The 21,712-nt window shown below is 40.2% G+C and overlaps 1 protein-coding gene across 5 annotated transcripts in view; it reads right to left on the bottom strand.

The window, feature by feature from the left end:
* The window catches only part of LOC141056383 (phospholipid-transporting ATPase ID-like), a 241,249-nt gene that overhangs the window by 152,702 nt on the left and 66,835 nt on the right, over positions 1 to 21,712 (bottom strand). For all 5 annotated transcript variants that reach the window (XM_073553157.1, XM_073553155.1, XM_073553159.1 and 2 more), the window contains one exon: positions 16,443 to 16,527. In XM_073553157.1, coding sequence (XP_073409258.1) covers positions 16,443 to 16,485 — 43 coding nt within the window. In that variant the 5' untranslated portion in view covers positions 16,486 to 16,527. The remainder of the gene's footprint in view (positions 1 to 16,442; positions 16,528 to 21,712) is intronic.

Below are 21,712 nucleotides of genomic sequence, written 5' to 3'. Positions count from 1 at the left end.
GGGGCATATACAAATCACTGGAAACGCTAGAGGGCATATACGCATCACAGGAGAAGCTGTGGGCATATGGACATCACAGGAGACGAACATAGGTGCGAAATGCGCGTCGAGTATGGTTCTTTCGTTGTCTGGTTAGTCCTCCACATGCCACTGTGCACATGTGTGCCCTTTATTCATGGAGCTATATTTCATAATAGAGATAGGGATGCGCTAACTTTTGTTTATATACTATGCATGTAATTTATGGCAACTGATATCCATCTGCAATATTGGGATTATGATTTAATTCTGCTTTTTGATATTTGACCTCTGATCAGTTTATATGCATTCCATATTTACTACTTACGGTAGTACTTATTTATATTATATATATATATATATATATATATATATATATACACAGTTAGGTCCATATATATTTGGACAAAGACAACATTTGTCTAATTTTGGTTCTAGACATTACCACAATGAATTTTAAACCAAACAATTCAGATGCAGTTGAAGTTCAGACTTTCAGCTTTCATTTGAGGGTATCCGCATTAAAATTGGATGAAGGGTTTAGGAGTTTCAGCTCCTTAACATGTGCCACCCTATTTTTAAAGGGACCAAAAGTAATTGGACAATTGACAGCAAGGCTATTTCATGGACAGGTGTGGGCAATCCCTTCGTTATGTCATTCTCAATTAAGCAGATAAAAGGCCTGGAGTTGATTTGAGGTGTGGTGTTTGCATTTGGAAGGTTTTGCTGTGAAGGTAACAGGCGGTCAAAAGAGCTCTCCATGCAGGTGAAACAAGCCATCCTTAAGCTGCAAAAACAGAAAAACCCATCCGAGAAATTGCTACAACATTAGGAGTGGCAAAATCTACAGTTTGGTACATCCTGAGAAAGAAAGAAAGCACTGGTGAACTCATCAATGCAAAAAGACCTGGGCGCCCACGGAAGACAACAGTGGTGGATGATCGCAGAATAATCTCCATGGTGAAGAGAAACCCCTTCACAACAGCCAACCAAGTGAACAACACTCTCCAGGAGGTAGGCGTATCAATATCCAAATCTACCATAAAGAGAAGACTGCATGAAAGTAAATACAGAGGGTTCACTGCACGGTGCAAGCCACTCATAAGCATCAAGAATCAAAAGGCTAGACTGGACTTTGCTAAAAAACATCTAAAAAAGCCAGCACAGTTCTGTAAGAACATTCTTTGGACAGATGAAACCAAGATCAACCTCTACCAGAATGATGGAAAGACAAAAGTATGGTGAAGGCGTGGTACAGCTCATGATCCAAAGCACACCACATCATCTGTAAAATACGGCGGAGGCAGTGTGATGGCTTGGGCATGCATGGCTGCCAGTGGCACTGGGTCACTAGTGTTTATTGATGATGTGACACAGGACAGAAGCAGCCGAATGAATTCTGAGGTATTCAGAGCCATACTGTGTGCTCAGATCCAGCCAAATGCAGCCAAACTGATTGGTCGTCATTTCATACTACAGATGGACAATGACCCAAAACATAAAGCCAAAGCAACCCAGGAGTTTATTAACCACTTCACTACCAAGGGTGGTTTGCACGTTAACTCCCGGGCCAATTTTTACAATTCTGACCACTGTACCTTTATGAGGTCATAACTCTGGAACGCTCCATGGATCCCGGTGATTCTGACATTGTTTTCTCGTGACATATTGTACTTCATGTTAGTGGTAAAATTGCATTCAAATAACTTGCGTTTATTTGTGAAAAAAACGGAAATTTGGCGAAAATTTTGAAAATTTCGCAATTTTTCAACTTTGAATTTTTATGCCCTTAAATCACAGCGATACGGCACACAAAAAACTTAATACATAACATTTCCCACATGTTTACTTTACATCAGCACAATTTTGGAACCAAAATTTTTTTTTGTTAGGAAGTTATAAGGGTTAAAAATTGACCAGCGATTTCTCATTTTTGCAACACCATTTTATTTTTAGGGACCACTTCACATTTGAAGCCACTTTGAGGGGTCTATATGATAGAAAATACCCAAAAGTGACACCATTCTAAAAACTGCACCCCTTAAGGTGCTTAAAACCACATTCAAGAAGTTTATTAACCCTTTAGGTGCGTCACAGGAATTTTTTGAATATTAAAAAAAATGAACATTTAACTTTTTTTCACAAAAAAAATACTTCAGGTTCAATTTTCTTTATTTTACCAAGGGTAACAGGAGAAATTGGACTGCAAAAGTTATTGTGCAATTTGTCCTGAGTACGCTGATACCTGATATGTGGGGGGGAACCACTGTTTCGGCGCATGGCAGACCTCAGTAGGGAAGGAGCGCCGTTTGACTTTTTCAATGCAAAATTGGCTGGAATTCAGATCGGACGCCATGTCGCGTTTGGAGAGCCCCTGATGTACCTAAACAGTGGAAACCCCCCCAAGTGACCCCATTTTGGAAACTAGACCCCCCAAGGAACTTATCTAGATATGTGGTGAGAACTTTGAACCCACAAGGGCTTCACAGAAGTTTATAACGTACAGCGGTACAATTAAAAAATCATATTTTTTCCACAAAAATGATCTTTTCACCCCCAATTTTTATTTTTCCAAGGGTAACAGGACCCTAATAGTTATTGTGCAATTTGTCCTGAGTACGCTGATACCCCATATGTGGGTGTAAATGACTATTTGGGCGCATAGCAGAGCTCGGAAGGGAAGCAGCGCCATTTGACGTTTTTGGCTAGAATTGAGATCGGACACCATGTCGCGATTGGAAAACCCCTGATGTACCAAAACAGTGGAAACCCCCCACAAATGACACCATTTTGGAATCTAGACCCCCCCAAGGAACTTATCTAGATGTGTGGTGAGAACTTTGAACCCCCACGGGCTTCACAGAAGTTTATAACGTACAGCAGTACAATTAAAAAATCATATTTTTTCCACAAAAATGATCTTTTCACCCTCAATTCTTATTTTTCCAAAAGTAACAGGACCCTAAAAGATATTGTGCAATTTATCCTGAGTACGCTGATACCCCACATGTGGGTGTAAACCACTATTTGGGCGCATGGCAGAGCTCGGAAGGGAAGCAGCGCCATTTGACGTTTTTGGCTGGAATTGAGATCGGACACCATGTCGCGTTAGGAAAACCCCTGATGTACCTAAACAGTGGAAACCCCCCATAAATGACACCATTTTGGAAACTAGACCCCCCAAGGAACTTATCTAGATGTGTGGTGAGCACTTTGAACCCCCCAGTGCTTCACTGAAGTTTATAACGTCTGGGCGTGAAAATAAAAAAATCGTATTTTTTCCACAAACATCATCTTTTAGTCCCCATTTTTTTATTTTCCCAAGGGTAACAGGAGAAATTGGACCCCAAAAGTTGTTGTCCAATTTGTCCTGAGTACGCTGACACCCCATATGTGGGAGAAAACTACTGTATGGGGACACGTCGGGGCTCGGAAGGGAAGTAGTGACGTTTTGGAATGCAGACTTTGATGGAATGGTCTGTGGGTGTCATGTTGCCTTTGGAGAGCCCCTAATGTACCTAAACAGACCTAAACAGTGAAAACCCCCCACAAGTGACCCCATTTTGGAAACTAGACCCCCTAATGAACTTATCTAGATGTGTGGTGAGCACTTTGAACCCCCCAGTGCTTCACAGAAGTTTATAACGACCGGGCGTGAAAATAAAAATATCGTATTTTTTCAACAAACATCATCTTTTAGTCCCCATTTTTTTTATTTTCCCAAGGGTAACAGGAGAAATTGGACCCCAAAAGTTGTTGTCCAATTTGTCCTGAGTACGCTGATACCTCATATGTGGGAGAAAATTACTGTATGGGCACACGTCGGGGCTCAGAAGGGAAGTAGTGACGTTTTGGAATGCAGACTTTGATGGATTGGTATGCGGGTGTCATGTGCGTTTGGAGAGCCCCTGATGTACCTAAACTATTGAAACTCCCCACAAGTGTCCCCATTTAGGAAACTAGACCCCCCACGGAGCTTATCTAGATGTGTGGAGAGCACTTTGAACCCCCAAGTGCTTCACAGAAGTTTATAACGCCTGGGCGTGAAAATAAAAACATTTTTTTCCGCAAAATTATATTTTTGCCCCCAATTTTTTATTTTCCTAAGGGTAACAGGAGAAATTAGACCCCAAAAGTTGTTTTGTAATTTGTCCTGAGTAGGCTGATACCCTACATGTGGGGGTAAAACACTGTTTGGGCGCATGGCAGAGCTTGGAAGGGAAGGAGCACCATTTGACTTTTTTAACGCAGAATTGGCTGGAATTGAGATCAGACGCCATGTTGCCTTTGGAGAGCACCTGATGTGCCCAAACAGTGGAAACCCCCCAATTATAACTCCAACCCTAACCTCAACACACCCCTAACCCTAATCTGAGCCCTAGCCCTAACCCTAGCCCTAACCCTAGCCCTAACCCTAGCGGGAAAATGGAAATAAATACATTTTCTTTTAGTTTTATTATTTTTCCCTAACTAAGGGGGTGATAACGGGGGGTTTGATTTACGATTTATGGCGGTTTTTATGTTTGGCGGCTGTCGCACGCTAAAAGACGCTTTTTATTGTAAAAATAGTTTTTGCATCACCACATATTGTGAGCTATAATTTTTCCGTATTTTGACCCACCGAGTCATGTGAGGTCTTATTTTTTGCGGGACGAGTTGACGTTTTTATTGGTACCATTTTCGGGCACGTGACATTTTTTGATCGCTTTTTATTCCGATTTTTGGGACGCAGAATGAACAAAAACCAGCGTTTCATGAATTTCTTTTAGGGGGTGCGTTTACACCGTTCCGCGTGCGGTAAAATTGATAAAGCGTTTTTATTCTTCGGGTCAGTACGGTTACAGCGATACCTCATTTAGGTCGTTTTTTTATGTTTTGTCGGTTTTTTGCAATGAAAACAATTTTATATAAAAAATAATTATTTTTGCATCGCTTTATTCTGCGAGCTATAACTTTTTTATTTTTTTGCGGATGATGCTGTATGGTGGCTCGTTTTTTGCGGGATAAGATGACGTTTTCAGCGGTACCATGGATATTTATATGCGTCTTTTGGATCGCGCGTTATTGCACTTTTTGTTCGGTGGTATCATAATAAATCATTATTTTTTACTTCGTTTTTTATTTTTATTTTTTAAGGGGTTCACTAAAGGGGTTAACTAATGGGACAGTTTTATAGGGCAGGTCATTACGGACGCGGCGATACCAAATATGTGTACTTTTATTGTTTTTGTTTTTTTAGCGATTTTTTTTTAATTATTTTTAACACTTTTTTTTTTTTTTTTTTTTACTTTATTACCTTGTCCCAGGTGGGACATCACTGTCCTGTGACAGATCGCTGATCTGTCACATCACAGATCACTGTGACAGATCAGCGATCTGTCACAGGCACTGCTGCAGACTTCCTCATGCCTGCGCTTTGCAGGCAGTGAGGAAGTCAGCTCCCTGCAGGCCCCCGTCGCCATCTTGGATCCGGGGGCCTGTAGGGAAAGAGACCCCCGCAGCAGCGCTGCACATTGCGCTGCCGTGGGGGGCTCAGGGAAGCACGGAGGGAGCCCCCTCCCTGCCGATGCTTCCGTTTAACCCCCGGTACACCGCGATCGCGTTTGATCGCGGTGTGCAAGGGGTTAACGTGTCGGGGGCGGTACGTGACCGGCCATGACACATTGTACCGGGTGTCAGCTATGATAATTAGCTGACACCCGACCGCGATCAGCGGCGCTCACCACGTGGGCGCCGCTGATCGCTGGGACGTAATATTCCGTCCATGGTAGTTAGGTCCAGGGTCACATGGACGGAATATTACGTCCTTTGTAGGTAAGGGGTTAAAGCAAAGAAGTGGAATATTCTTGAATGGCCAAGTCAGTCACCTGATCTCAACCCAATTGAGCATGCATTTCACTTGTTAAAGCCTAAACTTCAGACAGAAAGGTCCACAAACAAACAGCAACTGAAAACCACCGCAGTGAAGGCCTGGCAGAGCATCAAAAAGGAGGAAACACAGCGTCTGGTGATGGCCATGAGTTCAAGACTTCAGGCAGTCATTGCCAACAAAGGGTTTTCAACCAAATACTAGAAATTAACATTTGATTTACAATTATTTAATTTGTCCAATTACTTTTGGTCCCTTTAAAAACAGGGTGGCACATGTCAAGGAGCTGAAACTCCTAAACCCTTCATCCAATTTTAATGTGGATACCCTCAAAAGAAAGCTGAAAGTCTGAACTTCAACTGCATCTAAATTGTTTTGTTTAAAATTCATTGTGGTAATGCCTAGATCCAAAATTAAAAAAGTTGTCTCTGTCCAAATACATATGGACCTAACTGTATATATATATACACACAGTATATACAGTATATATATATATATATATATATGCACGTGCTCAGCATCATATCCAGAGGTCATCTGTCACGACTCTGTTGTTCCCTGTCCCTAACGCTAGGTGGCGCCTTAGTCTGCCCTGTTTTCCGCGTTACTTCTGATGGTGAAGATACCGGGGCCACGTTCCTTGCCTTAGCTCCTGAACCGCCCTCAGTCTGTGCCCTTCCCCCACCCAGGGTAGAGGTGAGTAGTAGTGCAATGTAATACACAAACCAGACTAACAATGTAATACGAACAGGGGTAATAGAATATACCAAACATACAAATATACACTCACATATAACGGAGGAATGCACCGGGGAGTGGAGGATGGGGTTAAACCAAAGTAGGAGAAGAAAGGGAATTATCACACTCACAAAAAAACAAGCAACTGTCACAAATAAATCCACCTACCGACTACTCGAATGATCACCAACATCTCTCCTCCCAGCCATGCAGCATAAGCTAGCTGTGACAATGTGTATTAGTCAGGACCCAGATTATACAGGGGATGCGAGTGGCTAACAGTGTTCAGGTGACATCCTTATCTAAAGATAATGCACAAGAAAGGCCGCAAAAAGTTTGCTGAAGACAAGCAGACTAGGGACATGGACTACTGGAACCATGTGCTGTGGTCTGATGAGACAAAGTTACACTTATTTGGTTCAGATGAAGTCAAGCGTGTGTTGTGGCACCAGGTCAGAAGTACAAGGACAAGTGGGCCTTGCCTAAAGTCAACCATGGTGGAGGGAGTGTCATGGTTTGGAGCTGCATGAGAGCTGTGGGCTGTAGGGAGCTATACTTCATTGAGGAAACTATGAATTCCAACAAGTACTGTGACATACTGAAGCAGAGCATTATCCCCTCACTTCAGAAACTGGTCCGCAGGGCAGTATTCCAACATGATAACGACCCCAAGCACACCTCCAAGACGAGAACTGCCTTGCTAAAGAAACTGAGGGTGAAGGTGCTGAACTCGCCAAGCATATCGCCACACCTAAACCCTATTGACCCTCTGTGGGGTGTCCTAAAGCGGAAGGTGGAGGAGCGCAAGGTCTCTAACATCCACCAGCTCTGTGATGTCGTCATGGAGGAGTAGAAGAGGATTGCAGTGGCCACATATGAAGCTCTAGTGACCTCCATACCCAAGAGAGATAAGGCAGTCCTTGAAACTAATGGTGGCCACACTAAATATTGACACTTTGGGAACAATTTGGCACTTTCACTTAGGCTTTAATAGCTGTGTGTTGACAATTTAGAGGGCACAACAAACTCACACGGTTATACAATATTTCACTGACTACCGTATTTTTCATTGTGTGGTCCCATAAAAGGTTATAATAAAATATTTACAAAAATATGAGGGGTGTACTAACTTTTTTTGATATACTGTATGCATCACAGGACAGACTGGGGCATATATACATCACAGAACAGGCTATGTTCACATGTGTCTTTTGCAGCATTTTTTTGTTCTGCAAGGAAAAACCTGCTCTCCTGGCAGTTGTGAGTTTTTGCTGCATTTTATTGGTGTGCATTATGTACGTCATTCATATACAATATATGTTTAATAAAGTTGGTTTTATTCACCAAAATTGTAGCAAAAAGGCATGGTTTTGTTTTTTGTTTTTTGTTTTTTTACATATTCTCATTGCTTTCTATAGATAGAAAAAAAGCAGCAAAAACACTAAGAATTGTCACCGCAGAATTAAAAAACACTGACAATTGCCAATTTAGTCAGGAAAAAAAAACAAGTGCGTGCACGACAATTCTGAAAAAATTCTGTAAAAACTAATGTATTACTGAACGGTAAAAAACGGCTTTTAATTTGCATAAAAACTCACTGAAAAAATGCAACGTGTAAACATAGCCTTATTATAGTCTCACTCTCAGGATTTTTAGAATACAACGATGTCTTTTTTTGCAGTTTTTACCAGTTTCTCCAGGTTTTTTATTTTCTTTTTACAAAAATTGCAGTGAACAGATATTAGCTACAGTATTAACAACTTTTTTTCTAATTTTGGTGCATTTTTAGGTCCATAAAGTTTTTATATTACAAGTGCAGTATGTTCTAGGCATACTATTTTTCCAATATAAAAAAGCCACCTCAAACACTTACCAGTATTTAAAAATACAATAAAGTCTAAATAAAGAAAAAACTATTTAAAAAAAAAAACTATGTGTTTAGTATTCGACAGGGAATATGCACATATGGAAAACACCGCCTCATTCACTTTTTCTGTGCTGATGACGTAAAGTGTTAATTTTGGCAGCACTGGTTGTTCTTTCTATTTCTCCACTATTTAGGGATGTTTCCATTCTCAGAGTCTCAGGACTATAAGTGCAAATTCAACAGTGACTTTAGTGGGAAAGAAACAGGGAATTTTTCAGGAAACACAAATACAAATGAAATATCAAGATTAATAAACAGACGTTAAAACAGGAAGTTCCCCGGACAAGGGCTGTTTGTTTTCATTGTAGGGGAAAGTTAACAACTTGGTCACACCTTTCACTGAATGTCAATGGTTAAGCATTGAGGTGTAACATTTTCTCCCCTCTCTTGCAATGAGTTTGGAGGCATAACTACTATAATACTATTATAATGTATAACAATATAACTACTATAAACTGCTCCTATGTACAAGAATATAACTACTATAAAACTGCTCCTATGTACAAGAATATAACTACTATAATACTGCTCCTACGTACAAGAATATAACTGCTATAATACTGCTCCTATGTACAAGAATATAACTACTATAATACTGCTCCTACGTACAAGAATATAACTACTATAATACTGCTCCTATGTACAAGAATATAACTACTATAATACTGCCCCTATGTACAAGAATATAACTACTATATTAATGCCCCCTATGTACAAGAATATAACTACTATAAAACTGCTCCTATGTACAAGAATATAACTACTATAATACTGCTCCTACGTACAAGAATATAACTGCTATAATACTGCTCCTATGTACAAGAATATAACTACTATAATACTGCTCCTACGTACAAGAATATAACTACTATAATACTGCTCCTATGTACAAGAATATAACTACTATAATACTGCCCCTATGTACAAGAATATAACTACTATATTAATGCCCCCTATGTACAAGAATATAACTACTATAATACTGCACCTATGTACAAGAATATAACTACTATAATACTGCTCCCTATGTATAAGAATATAACTGCTATAATACTGCCCCTATGTACAAGAATATAACTACTATTATACTGCCCGTATGTACAAGAATATAACTACTATAATACTGCGCCTATGTACAAGAATATAACTGCTATAATACTGCCCCTATGTATATGAATATAACTACTATAATACTGCCCCTATGTACATGAATATAACTACTATAATACTGCCCCTATGTACAAGAATATAACTACTATAATACTGCCCCCTATGTACAAGAATATAACTACTATAATACTGCTCCCTATGTACAAGAATATAACTACTATAGTACTGCTCCTATGTAAAAGAATATAACTACTATAATACTGCTCCTATGTACAAGAATATAACTACTATAATACTGCCCCTATGTACAAGAATATATCTACTATAATACTGCCCCTATGTACAAGAATATAACTACTATAATACTGCCCCCTATGTACAAGAATATAACCACTATAATACTGCCCCTATGTACAAGAATATAACTACTATAATACTGCTCCTATATACAAGAATATAACTACTATAATACTGCTCCCTATGTAAAAGAATATAACTACTATAATACTGTTCCTATGTACAAGAATATAACTACTATAATACTGCCCCTATGTACAAGAATATAACTACTATAATACTGCTCCCTATGTAAAAGAATATAACTACTATAATACTGTTCCTATGTACAAGAATATAACCACTATAATACAGCCCCTATGTACAAGAATATAACTACTATAATACTGCTCCTATATACAAGAATATAACTACTATAATACTGCTCCCTATGTAAAAGAATATAACTACTATAATACTGCTCCCTATGTACAAGAATATAACAACTATAATACTGCTCCTATATACAAGAATATAACTACTATAATACTGCTCCCTATGTAAAAGAATATAACTACTATAATACTGCTCCCTATGTACAAGAATATAACTACTATAATACTGCTCCCTATGTATACGAATATAAGGCTGGAGTGATACTAGCGATTAAATCGGACGAATGCAATGCAATAAAAAATCGCATTGCATTCGTCCCAATGTTATTCTATGGTGCTGCTCCCATCATGCGTTTTTTTATCGGATCCGTTCCTCGGACCGAGACAATCGCAGCATGCTGCGATTGTCACCGATTTTCGGATCGCATTCGCCAATGCAAGTCTATGGATGCGATTAAAAATCGCATTGAAAACGAACCACACGTGTGACTTGCGATTAAATCGCAAGACTTCTCCAGGTCAACAGGAAAGAGCATCAGGCATTGGCATTGGATGTCAATTTGATGCTTAGATGCGAATAAAATCGGTTCCTTGCCGGAAAATGGGATGACAGACGGATCCCTGGACAAGAATTCTTTGTGCGATTTCGTACCGTTAAAATTGGACCGATTTTTTATTCGTTGTGTGTGACTCCAGCCTAACTGCTATAATACTGCCCCTATGTACCAGAATATAACTACTATAATACTGCCCCTATGTACAAGAATATAACTGCTATAAGGCTAGTTTCACATTAGCGTTTACGGCCGCAGCGTCAGGCTGCGCACGGCCGCCGCTAAGCCCCGCCCCCTGCCGACCAGCGCCAAACGCAACAGGTTGCAATTTGGTGCGCTCGGCGCAGCGACAAAAGGACGCATGCACCGCCAAACGCATACTGCGCACGGCCTGCATCCCCAGTGCTAAAGATAGGGGTCGCAGGACGCATACAGCGTCATGCGTCCGTAGGCGGATCTACTGGCGGAGGCTCGGCAGGGGGCGGGGCTTAGAGGCGGCCGTGTGCAGCCCGACGCTGCGGCCGTAAACGCTAATGTGAAACTAGCCTAATACTGCCCCGATGTACATGAATATAACTCCTATAATACTGCTCCTATGTACAATACAAGAATATAAGTACTATAATACTGCCCCTATGTACAAGAATATAACTACTATAATACTGCTCCTATGTACAAGAATATAACTACTATAATACTGCCTTTATGTACAGGAATATAACTACTATAATACTGCTCCTATGTACAAGAATATAACTACTATAATACTGCCCCTATGTGCAAGAATATAACTACTATAATACTGCCCCTATGTGCAAGAATATAACTACTACAATACTGCCCCTATGTACAAGAATATAACTACTATAATACTGCTCCTATGTACAAGAATATAACTACTATAATACTGCCTTTATGTACAGGAATATAACTACTATAATACTGCTATGTACAAGAATATAACTACTATAATACTGCCCCTATATACAAGAATATAACTACTATAATACTGCCCCCTATGTACAAGAATATAACTACTATAATACTACCCCTATGTGCAAGAATATAACTACTATAATACTGCCTGTATGTACAGGACTATAACTACTATAATACTGCTCCTATGTACAAGAATATAACTACTATAATACTGCTCCTATGTACAAGAATATAACTACTATATTACTGCTCCTATGTACAAGAATATAACTACTATAATACTGCTCCTATGTACAAGAATATAACTACTATATTACTGATCCTATGTACAGGAATATAACTACTATAATACTGCCCCTATGTGCAAGAATATAACTACTATAATACTGCCCCTATGTGCAGGAATATAACTACTATAATACTGCCCCTATGTGCAAGAATATAACTACTACAATACTGCCCCTATGTACAAGAATATAACTACTATAATACTGCCCCCTATGTACAAGAATATAACTACTATAATACTGCCCCCTATGTACAAGAATATAACTACTATAATACTGCCCCTATGTACAAGAATATAACTACTATAATACTGCCCCCTATGTACAAGAATATAACTACTATAATACTGCCCCCTATGTACAAGAATATAACTACTATAATACTGCCCCTATGTGCAAGAATATAACTACTATAATACTGCCTGTATGTACAGGACTATAACTACTATAATACTGCTCCTATGTACAAGAATATAACTACTATAATACTGCTCCTATGTACAAGAATATAACTACTATATTACTGCTCCTATGTACAAGAATATAACTACTATAATACTGCTCCTATGTACAAAAATATAACTACTATATTACTGCTCCTATGTACAAGAATATAACTACTATAATACTGCTCCTATGTACAAAAATATAACTACTATATTACTGCTCCTATGTACAAGAATATAACTACTATAATACTGCTCCTATGTACAAAAATATAACTACTATAATACTGCCCCTATGTGCAAGAATATAACTACTACAATACTGCCCCTATGTACAAGAATATAACTACTATATTACTGATCCTATGTACAAGAATATAACTACTACAATACTGCTCCTATGTACAGGAATATAACTACTATAATACTGCCCCTATGTGCAAGAATATAACTACTATAATACTGCCCCTATGTGCAAGAATATAACTACTATATTACTGCTCCTATGTACAAGAATATAACTACTATAATACTGCTCCTATGTACAAAAATATAACTACTATAATACTGCCCCTATGTGCAAGAATATAACTACTACAATACTGCCCCTATGTACAAGAATATAACTACTATAATACTGCCCCTATGTGCAAGAATATAACTACTACAATACTGCCCCTATGTACAAGAATATAACTACTATAATACTGCCCCCTATGTACAAGAATATAACTACTATAATACTGCCCCCTATGTACAAGAATATAACTACTATAATACTGCTCCCTATGTACAAGAATATAATTACTATAATACTGCCTGTATGTACAGGAATATAACTACTATAATACTGCCTCAATATACATAAATATAATTACTATAATACTAACCTACTTACGAGACTGTACTGTAGTACCCAGCATCTACCATAATGCTGCCTGTCTTTGTCACATCCGCTGTTTTAGCTGGAGCAATTATTTTCTTTATGTACAACATAGCTTTGCTCATTTTCACAGGGGATTGTCCCATAAACAATATTTATCACTTATCCACAAGATATCCAGAGGTTGGAGTCCAATTGATAATGAAATCTGTTGTGTTAAAGTCCTCCATCCGAACAGAACAGCAGTATTGCACACTCCTCCGCTCCCATGGACAGCAAATGGAACAGTAACGTGGGCTCGCTGCCGCTATATTCATGGCGACTTTAGGACTCCCATACGCGTGATCGGTACGGGTCGCAGCTTTCAGACAACTCTTTCTTGCCATGATGAATGTTTATTTATTTATAATCCCTTTAGGCTGTGTGCACACGCTGCGGATTAGGTGCGGATTCATCCACGCGGATTTTGTAAAATCCGCAGGTGAAACCGCAGGTCAAAATACCTGCGGTTTTACCTGCGGATTGCTCTGCGGTTTTGCCCTGCAGTTTTTCATCTCCTCAATGGAGGAGATGGCAAACCGCAGGAGAATCCGCAGAAAGAATTGACATGTCAATTCTTTCTGCGGATTGAAAACCACAGATAATCCGCGCGGAAAATTCCGCACCGTCTGCACTGCGGTTTTTGATTCCCATAGGGAATCATGGTACTGTACACCGCAGCAGAAACTGCTGCGGAACCGCAGCAAAATCCGCAGCGTGTGCACACAGCATTAAGGTTTTCTAAATCTGATCTCATTCAGTAAAATATAATACAGATGACGAGAATAATAAATATATGATGTATAATGAGTGTGATGATGAGATGATATAATGAGATGATGAGTGTAATAAACATGATGTCAGAGTCAAGATTAGCGCCACATCAGAAATCCAATATTTGCCGAGCTGCTCGTCAATGCCAAACCAAGGACAGACACCATCCTAATATATAGGCAGACATGGGACAGACTGCTACCAATGTTCAATAACCCTACAAACAGGGCTGCAAGATTAACCAATTCCGGCACTGAAACCGCTATACAGGCCACCGGTTAATCCCAGGCTTGGCGGCTGTCAGTGTGCCCATTACAGGCCAGCCCTGCACTGACTATCGAGCAGGAAGAGGACTCTGCTCGCCACAGGAGTGTGGACAGGTAAGAATAATTATTAGGAAAGGCTCAGGATAGGGATCAATGTTACAAAATTCGAGTCAAAATGGGGGTCATTATTACAAGATGGGGGCCAGGACGGGAGACATTATTACAAGAAGGGAGACATTATTACAGGTTGGGGGCCATAATGTGGGACAGTAGTGAGGGAAGAGACCCATAACTGGAGACATTATTACAGAGAGGGGCCAGAAGAGGAGACATTATTACAAGAAGGGGGACATTATTACAGGTTGGGGGCCATAATGTGGGACATTAGTGAGGGAAGAAACCCATAACTGGAGACATTATTACAGGGAGGGCCCAGAAGAGGAGACATTATTACAAGATGGGGCCAGGATGGGGGGTTACAGGTTGTGTGACAGGATGTGGGACATTAGTGCAGGAAGGGACCCAGAACAGGAGACAATATTACAGGGAGGGGCCAGAAGATGAGACATTATTACAGGGAGGGGCCAGAAGACGAGACATTATTACAAGATGGGGCCAGGATGGGGGAAATTATTAAAGGAAGGGTCAGTACTGAAGACATTAATACAGGATGGGAGACATTATTACAAGATGAGGGTCATTATTACAGGATGGAGACATTATTATAGAATGGGGACAGGACGTGTACATTTTACAGAATAAAGGCCAGGCCAGGGGTTATTACAGGAAGGGGCTTTCTACTTTTTTTTGTTTCATTTATTTATGTTTTATTGCCTTTTTTTGCTGATTTCACACAGATAAGATCATAAAATACCTTTGGGGAAGGAGATATTTGAACAATAATATATGTTTTTTTTTTATATAGCTGATTTTCCCTGTAACTGGGTCTCTCATATATGCCCCAGTTACAGGGCACTGCCTGCATTACAGAGCTGAGTAGGCAAAGTCGCAGAAGCTCTGGCTCTCTCCCGGGATGTCGTGAACACATGACCACTAGAACCGGTGAAAGTGCTGATAGAGCTCCCTAAATTGTATAAACAGCAGTTTTTCTTTCAGTGTGTACAGGTATCAGTACGGCAGAGATGGTAATAAACCAACTCTATCATCTCTATGGTCTGGCCGTTTCTATCATTAATCCAGCTGCTCCCCACTCCTGCAGCTGTTGACTATGCAATGTCTTTCTAAAACGTCCATGCAAAAGTCACATGCGGATCGTTCCAATGTTTTAAGACGATGTGCTCTCCACAAGTAGTTAAACAATGAAAGGTCTTAAAAAAATGGAGAAGGATCATGCAGAAAAATGGAGTATGGGAGAGTTCTGTGTTGATCTGTTCCTGTCTAGCAAGTCAACCAGAACTTTTGGTATTAACCTCTTCATTACACAATACTACAAGGGATGTTGTTATTCTCACCTTAATACTCTGGACCACCAGGGAAGTAGGCATTCGCCGTACCCTGGACCACTGATGATGTTAGGACTATTTCTTTCATTATCAAAGACACCAAGGAATATTTTCATTATCCTATTCACTATTCTAGCCCACAAGGGATTATCCATAAAGCACTTTAGTCCACCAGGGACAATGGCGTTAACCCTAACAATACACAAAACCAATAGAGATGTTGGTTTTAACACCTTTGCTACCTTAGACTAAACTATGTAAGTGCTATGTTGCACTATGTATCAAGGTAACAGCATTTGGTTGTGTTATCGGCACAATGGATGTCTAAAAGTCTGGTACTGATTGTGCCGGTGGGCAAGTGACGGAGTAAATTCACAGTTTTTGAGAGATCTTTGGAGTGTAGTGCAAATCGGTATAAAGGAAATCAAGGCTCAGACGCCTTCTTACAGAACACCTACCTTCTTCTTTCTTTTTCCCACAGTTTATCCCGAACAGAGGCATTCCCAGATATTACCGTAATCCGGCTACAATCCCATGGAACTTCTAGGGAAAAAAAACACAATGATACAATGTTATTACAGCTACAGGTGAAAGACACATTTTTACTGCCTGACGAAGTAAAAATAATAATCTCTCAGCTCAACAGATTCCATGTATTCCCCGATGGGCGACTTTATAGCCAATGTCAGTGGAAAATCCACAAATATGCGAGGAACAGATAAAGAATAAAAAAAATAGCTTTTAGCCCTGTTCAGATTACCCTGCTGAATTCCTCTTTTCATGTACAGCAGGAAACGCTCCTGACATATAGCAGGTCAATAGGATTCCATTAAGACTCTTCTTTTCACCTCAATGAAAAGGACATCAGTATACCATAAGAATAAGGTATAATGTTATAGACTATGCCATACACTAGAATGTAAAATGCACAGTATACTATTTTCAGTACAACATAACAATGGAAAATTCCTTTCAATGTGCAAGTCACTCAATTTATGCAGCACAATCCACAGATCAGAGATGTGAAATTTTTGGGAATACAGTTTGTAGACCTGGATAATTGAGGAAGATTCCTGTCCATCACCTACAGGAGCATGGGGAGAAGCCGGCCAGAGGTGGCACCAGACTAATCTCATTTCTGCCTATGGTCCCCGGGCACCTCAAATATTTTCTCTGACATGTCAGAGCGTTTCAGAGAAAAATACCGTATACCAGGCTACAATCTTGCATCCAGGCTCTAATTCATGCTGCTTGAGGTTTGGACAGCATGAAGAAGCTGACTGTTTCCCCTGAGCTTTTATTGGACCAAGAGCAGAATCAAATGAAGTCGCAGTGCATCACTAGCCACAGTACAAGAATATATCTAATATAATACTGCCCTTATGTACAAGAATATAACTACTATAATACTGCTCCTATGTACAAGAATATAACTACTATAATACTGCCCATATGTACAAGAATATAACTACTATAATACTGTCCCCTATGTACAAGAATATAACTACTATAATACTGCCCCTATGTACAAGAATATAACTACTATAATACTGCCCCTATGTACAAGAATATAACTACTATAATACTGTCCCCTATGTACAAGAATATATCTAATATAATACTGCCCCTATGTACAAGAATATAACTACTATAATACTGCCCCTATGTACAAGAATATAACTACTATAATACTGCCCCTATGTACAAGAATATAACTACTATAATACTGCTCCTATGTACAAGAATATAACTACTATAATACTGCTCCTATGTACAAGAATATAACTACTAAAATACGGCCACCTATGTACAAGAATACAGCTACTATAATACTGCTCCTATGTACAAGAATATAACTACTATAATACTGTCCCCTATGTACAAGAATATATCTAATATAATACTGCCCCTATGTACAAGAATATAACTACTATAATACTGCTCCTATGTACAAGAATATAACTACTATAATACTGCTCCTATGTACAAGAATATAACTACTATAATACTGCCACCTATGTACAAGAATACAGCTACTATAATACTGCTCCTATGTACAAGAATATAACTACTATAATACTGTCCCCTATGTACAAGAATATATCTAATATAATACTGCCCCTATGTACAAGAATATAACTACTATAATACTGCCCCTATGTACAAGAATATAACTACTATAATACTGCCTCCTATGTACAAGAATATAACTACTATAATACTGCCCCTATGTACAAGAATATAACTACTATAATACTGTTCCTATGTACAAGAATATAACTACTATAATACTGCTCCTATGTACAAGAATATAACTACTATAATACTGCCCCCTATGTACAAGAATACAGCTACTATAACACTGCTCCTATGTACAAGAATATAACTACTATAATACTGCCTCAATGTACAAGAATATAACTACTATAATACTGACTCTATGTACAAGAATACAGCTACTATAATACTGCTCCTATGTACAAGAATATAACTACTATAATACTGCCTCTATGTACAAGAATATAACTACTATAATACTGCCCCTATGTACAAGAATACAGCTACTATAATACTGCTCCTATGTACAAGAATATAACTACTATAATACTGCCTCTATGTGCAAGAATATAACTACTATAATACTGCCTCTATGTACAAGAATACAGCTACTATAATACTGCTCCTATGTACAAGACTATAACTACTATAATACTGCCTCTATGTACAAGAATATAGCTACTATAATACTGCCCCTATGTACAAGAATATAACTACTATAATACTGTCCCCTATGTACAAGAATATAACTACTATAATACTGCCCCTATGTACAAGAATATAACTACTATAATACTGCCCCTATGTACAAGAATATAACTACTATAATACTGCTCCTATGTACAAGAATATAACTACTATAATACTGCCTCTATGTACAAGAATACAGCTACTATAATACTGCTCCTATGTACAAGAATATAACTACTATAATACTGCCTCAATGTACAAGAATATAACTACTATAATACTGCCTCTATGTACAAGAATACAGCTACTATAATACTGCTCCTATGTACAGGAATATAACTACTATAATACTGCCTCTATGTACAAGAATATAACTACTATAATACTGCTCCTATGTACAAGAATACAGCTACTATAATACTGCTTCTATGTACAAGAATATAACTACTATAATACTGTCCCTTATGTACAAGAATATTACTATAATACTGCTCCTATGTATTACAATATAACTACTATAATACTGCTCCTATGTACAAGAATATAACTACTATAATACTGCCTCTATGTACCAGAATATAACTACTTAATACTGCCCCTATGTACAAGATGTGATGGTGTGATATGTTATGTGGATGTCATTTTTTGTATATTCCTATTTTTAACAATTCCAGTTATTTTCATAGTGTTTTTCTTATTACATTGTAAGTCTACAGCCTCACTGTATCTGTATCTTGATGACCCCCTGTAGTGCATTAATCCCTAAGGCCCTTTGTTCTCTTCTGGGAGGCAACTTGTTTGACTACCCCTGGACAAGGAAGGGGGTGGGGGGAAGAACGGCAGCTGGACGAGTCATTTCCGGTAGATACAAGATGGTGAAAAGGCTGCATTTCTGAGAGAAGGACCCAATTTTATCCTCTGGTGCTAGAGTTGTGGAAACTCGTTTCCCTGGACATTTTATCCTGATTCTGGACTGCATTCTTATTCTGGACTATCTTATCCTTTGTGTGGTGGACTGAATATGGACCTTTTCGTATTTTTGCCTGAATAAAGGTCTTGGAATTGTTCACTCTTCGCTTGCTCTGTTGATTGTGTGATACCAGAGAAGGACCCCGTGACAACTGGTGGCAGCAGTGGGATCAACAGAGCGTCACCCAATGGAGAACCACCCACAGAGTGAGTACAGAAATTAGACTGTATGCAGTTTACAGGAGACAGCCAGAGACCTGGGCCTGAACTACCAGGGACTGACTAAAGAGGCCTTAATCGATCTACTGGTGGGCGCTAGCCCGGCCACCTCCTCCCAGATGTCTGAAGGACGAGCACTGGAGACAGGGATCCCCATCCAGAAAAGCCAGTGGTTGGTGTGGTATGAAGAAGAGATGGCGGTTCTGGGCCCCGGCGTCTCTCAGGAGTACAAGGAGGAGGCTGCCCGCCGGGCACAGCGGAGACAGGAAGCAATGGAGCTTGAAAAAGGGAGTAACGCAATGTGGAGTGTAACCCCAACAATCTGGGAGCCTGTACGGATCACCCGGACAGAGTTTAAGTCATTTGATGAGGCTTCTGGAGATGTGGAGGGGTTCTTCAAAGACTTTGAGCAGCAGTGTGCTGTGATGGAGGTGCCCCACTCTAGCTGGATGCGTTTGTTAGTGGGGCTCCTGAACGGAAGCTTGGCGGAAGCTTACCGAACCATTGATGCACTGCGGAATTGGGATTATAACATTGTAAAGCGGACTATCCTGGATTACCATGCTATCACCCCAGACTCATATAGGGCCAAGTTCCGAGACCTCCCATGTACCACGGGGGGATCGTTTAGGATGTATGCATATAAGATGTCCAAGGCATGTCGGAGATGGCTGGAAGCAGAAAACGCCTTTGCTGTGGAAGATGTTATACAGGCGTTCCTTATAGAACAATTTATTGCCAAGTGCCCTGCAGAGGTACGGGAATGGGTCCGGGAGCGCACGCCGTGTACCGTGGATAGAGCTGCAGCCCTGGCCGATGAAGCCCTTACTATCCGGCCGCAATGGAGGAGGCTTCTGGACAATGAACCACGGCCTGCTCCCGCGCCCCATTCCCCTTCAATTATATCTACCCTTCCACCTAGTCGCAAGCCGATGACAATCACGCCTCACAATCCTAGGCCCCAACAGTTGCGACCACGACCTGGGGGTATCACAGAGAGGAGGTGTTATGGGTGTGGGCAACCTGGACATTTGCAGTCTGGCTGTCCCTCCAAGATTCGGAGGGAGCCCCACGCAGCCCCACCTTGTCCAGTGCATCTTGCACATTCCACCACACCTGAGGAAGAGCTACCACCACCCCCACCAGAGTGGACCACCGACCACGGCACCATAGATACCCCTCCAGGAGTGTCCGGACTCCGGGCCTCTGTCCTTTAGCTACTCAGAGCAATGGCAATGCCACCTGCAGGATGTCTTTATTGATGGATACAAAGTGTCAGGATTTAGAGACACGGGGGCAGGGGGCATTCTTGACTATCGCTGACCCCTGTGTGGTTCGACCCGAGGCAATTTACCAGGATCCGGGAATTCCCATTGTTCTGGCGGGCGGTGCCCGCAAATATATGCAGCGAGCTTCTGTGCGTTTGGATTATGGTTGTGGAGAAAAACTGTGTTGGATTGGAGTTATGGGAGGACTTCCTGCAGATATCCTCCTTGGGAACGACATTGGGGAGTTACAGTGCCAATTTGTGGGAGCAGTCACCTGACTACAGGCCCTTCAAGCACTACGTCATTCGGACCCCACCGGGGAGCAACCACCACAAACCGCATCAGAGTCGGTAAGCAATACTTTCGCTGCTACTACATTGGGAGAGTCTTGGGACAGAGAGGAGTTTAGGAGAGAAATAGAGAGTGACACTACCTTAGCAGCCCTTAGGCGAAAGGCAGAAACTGGGCACATGGGAGATAATGGGGATGGCTTCACTCGAGAAAACGGACTGTATTATCGTGTA

This window comes from Dendrobates tinctorius, unplaced genomic scaffold (assembly GCF_039654945.1).
Source record: "Dendrobates tinctorius isolate UK_male_01 unplaced genomic scaffold, ASM3965494v1 ptg000197l, whole genome shotgun sequence".
NCBI classification, from domain to species: Eukaryota; Metazoa; Chordata; class Amphibia; order Anura; family Dendrobatidae; genus Dendrobates; species Dendrobates tinctorius.
Note: the sequence above shows the minus strand (reverse complement) of the source record. Positions and strands in the feature narration are given on the sequence as shown.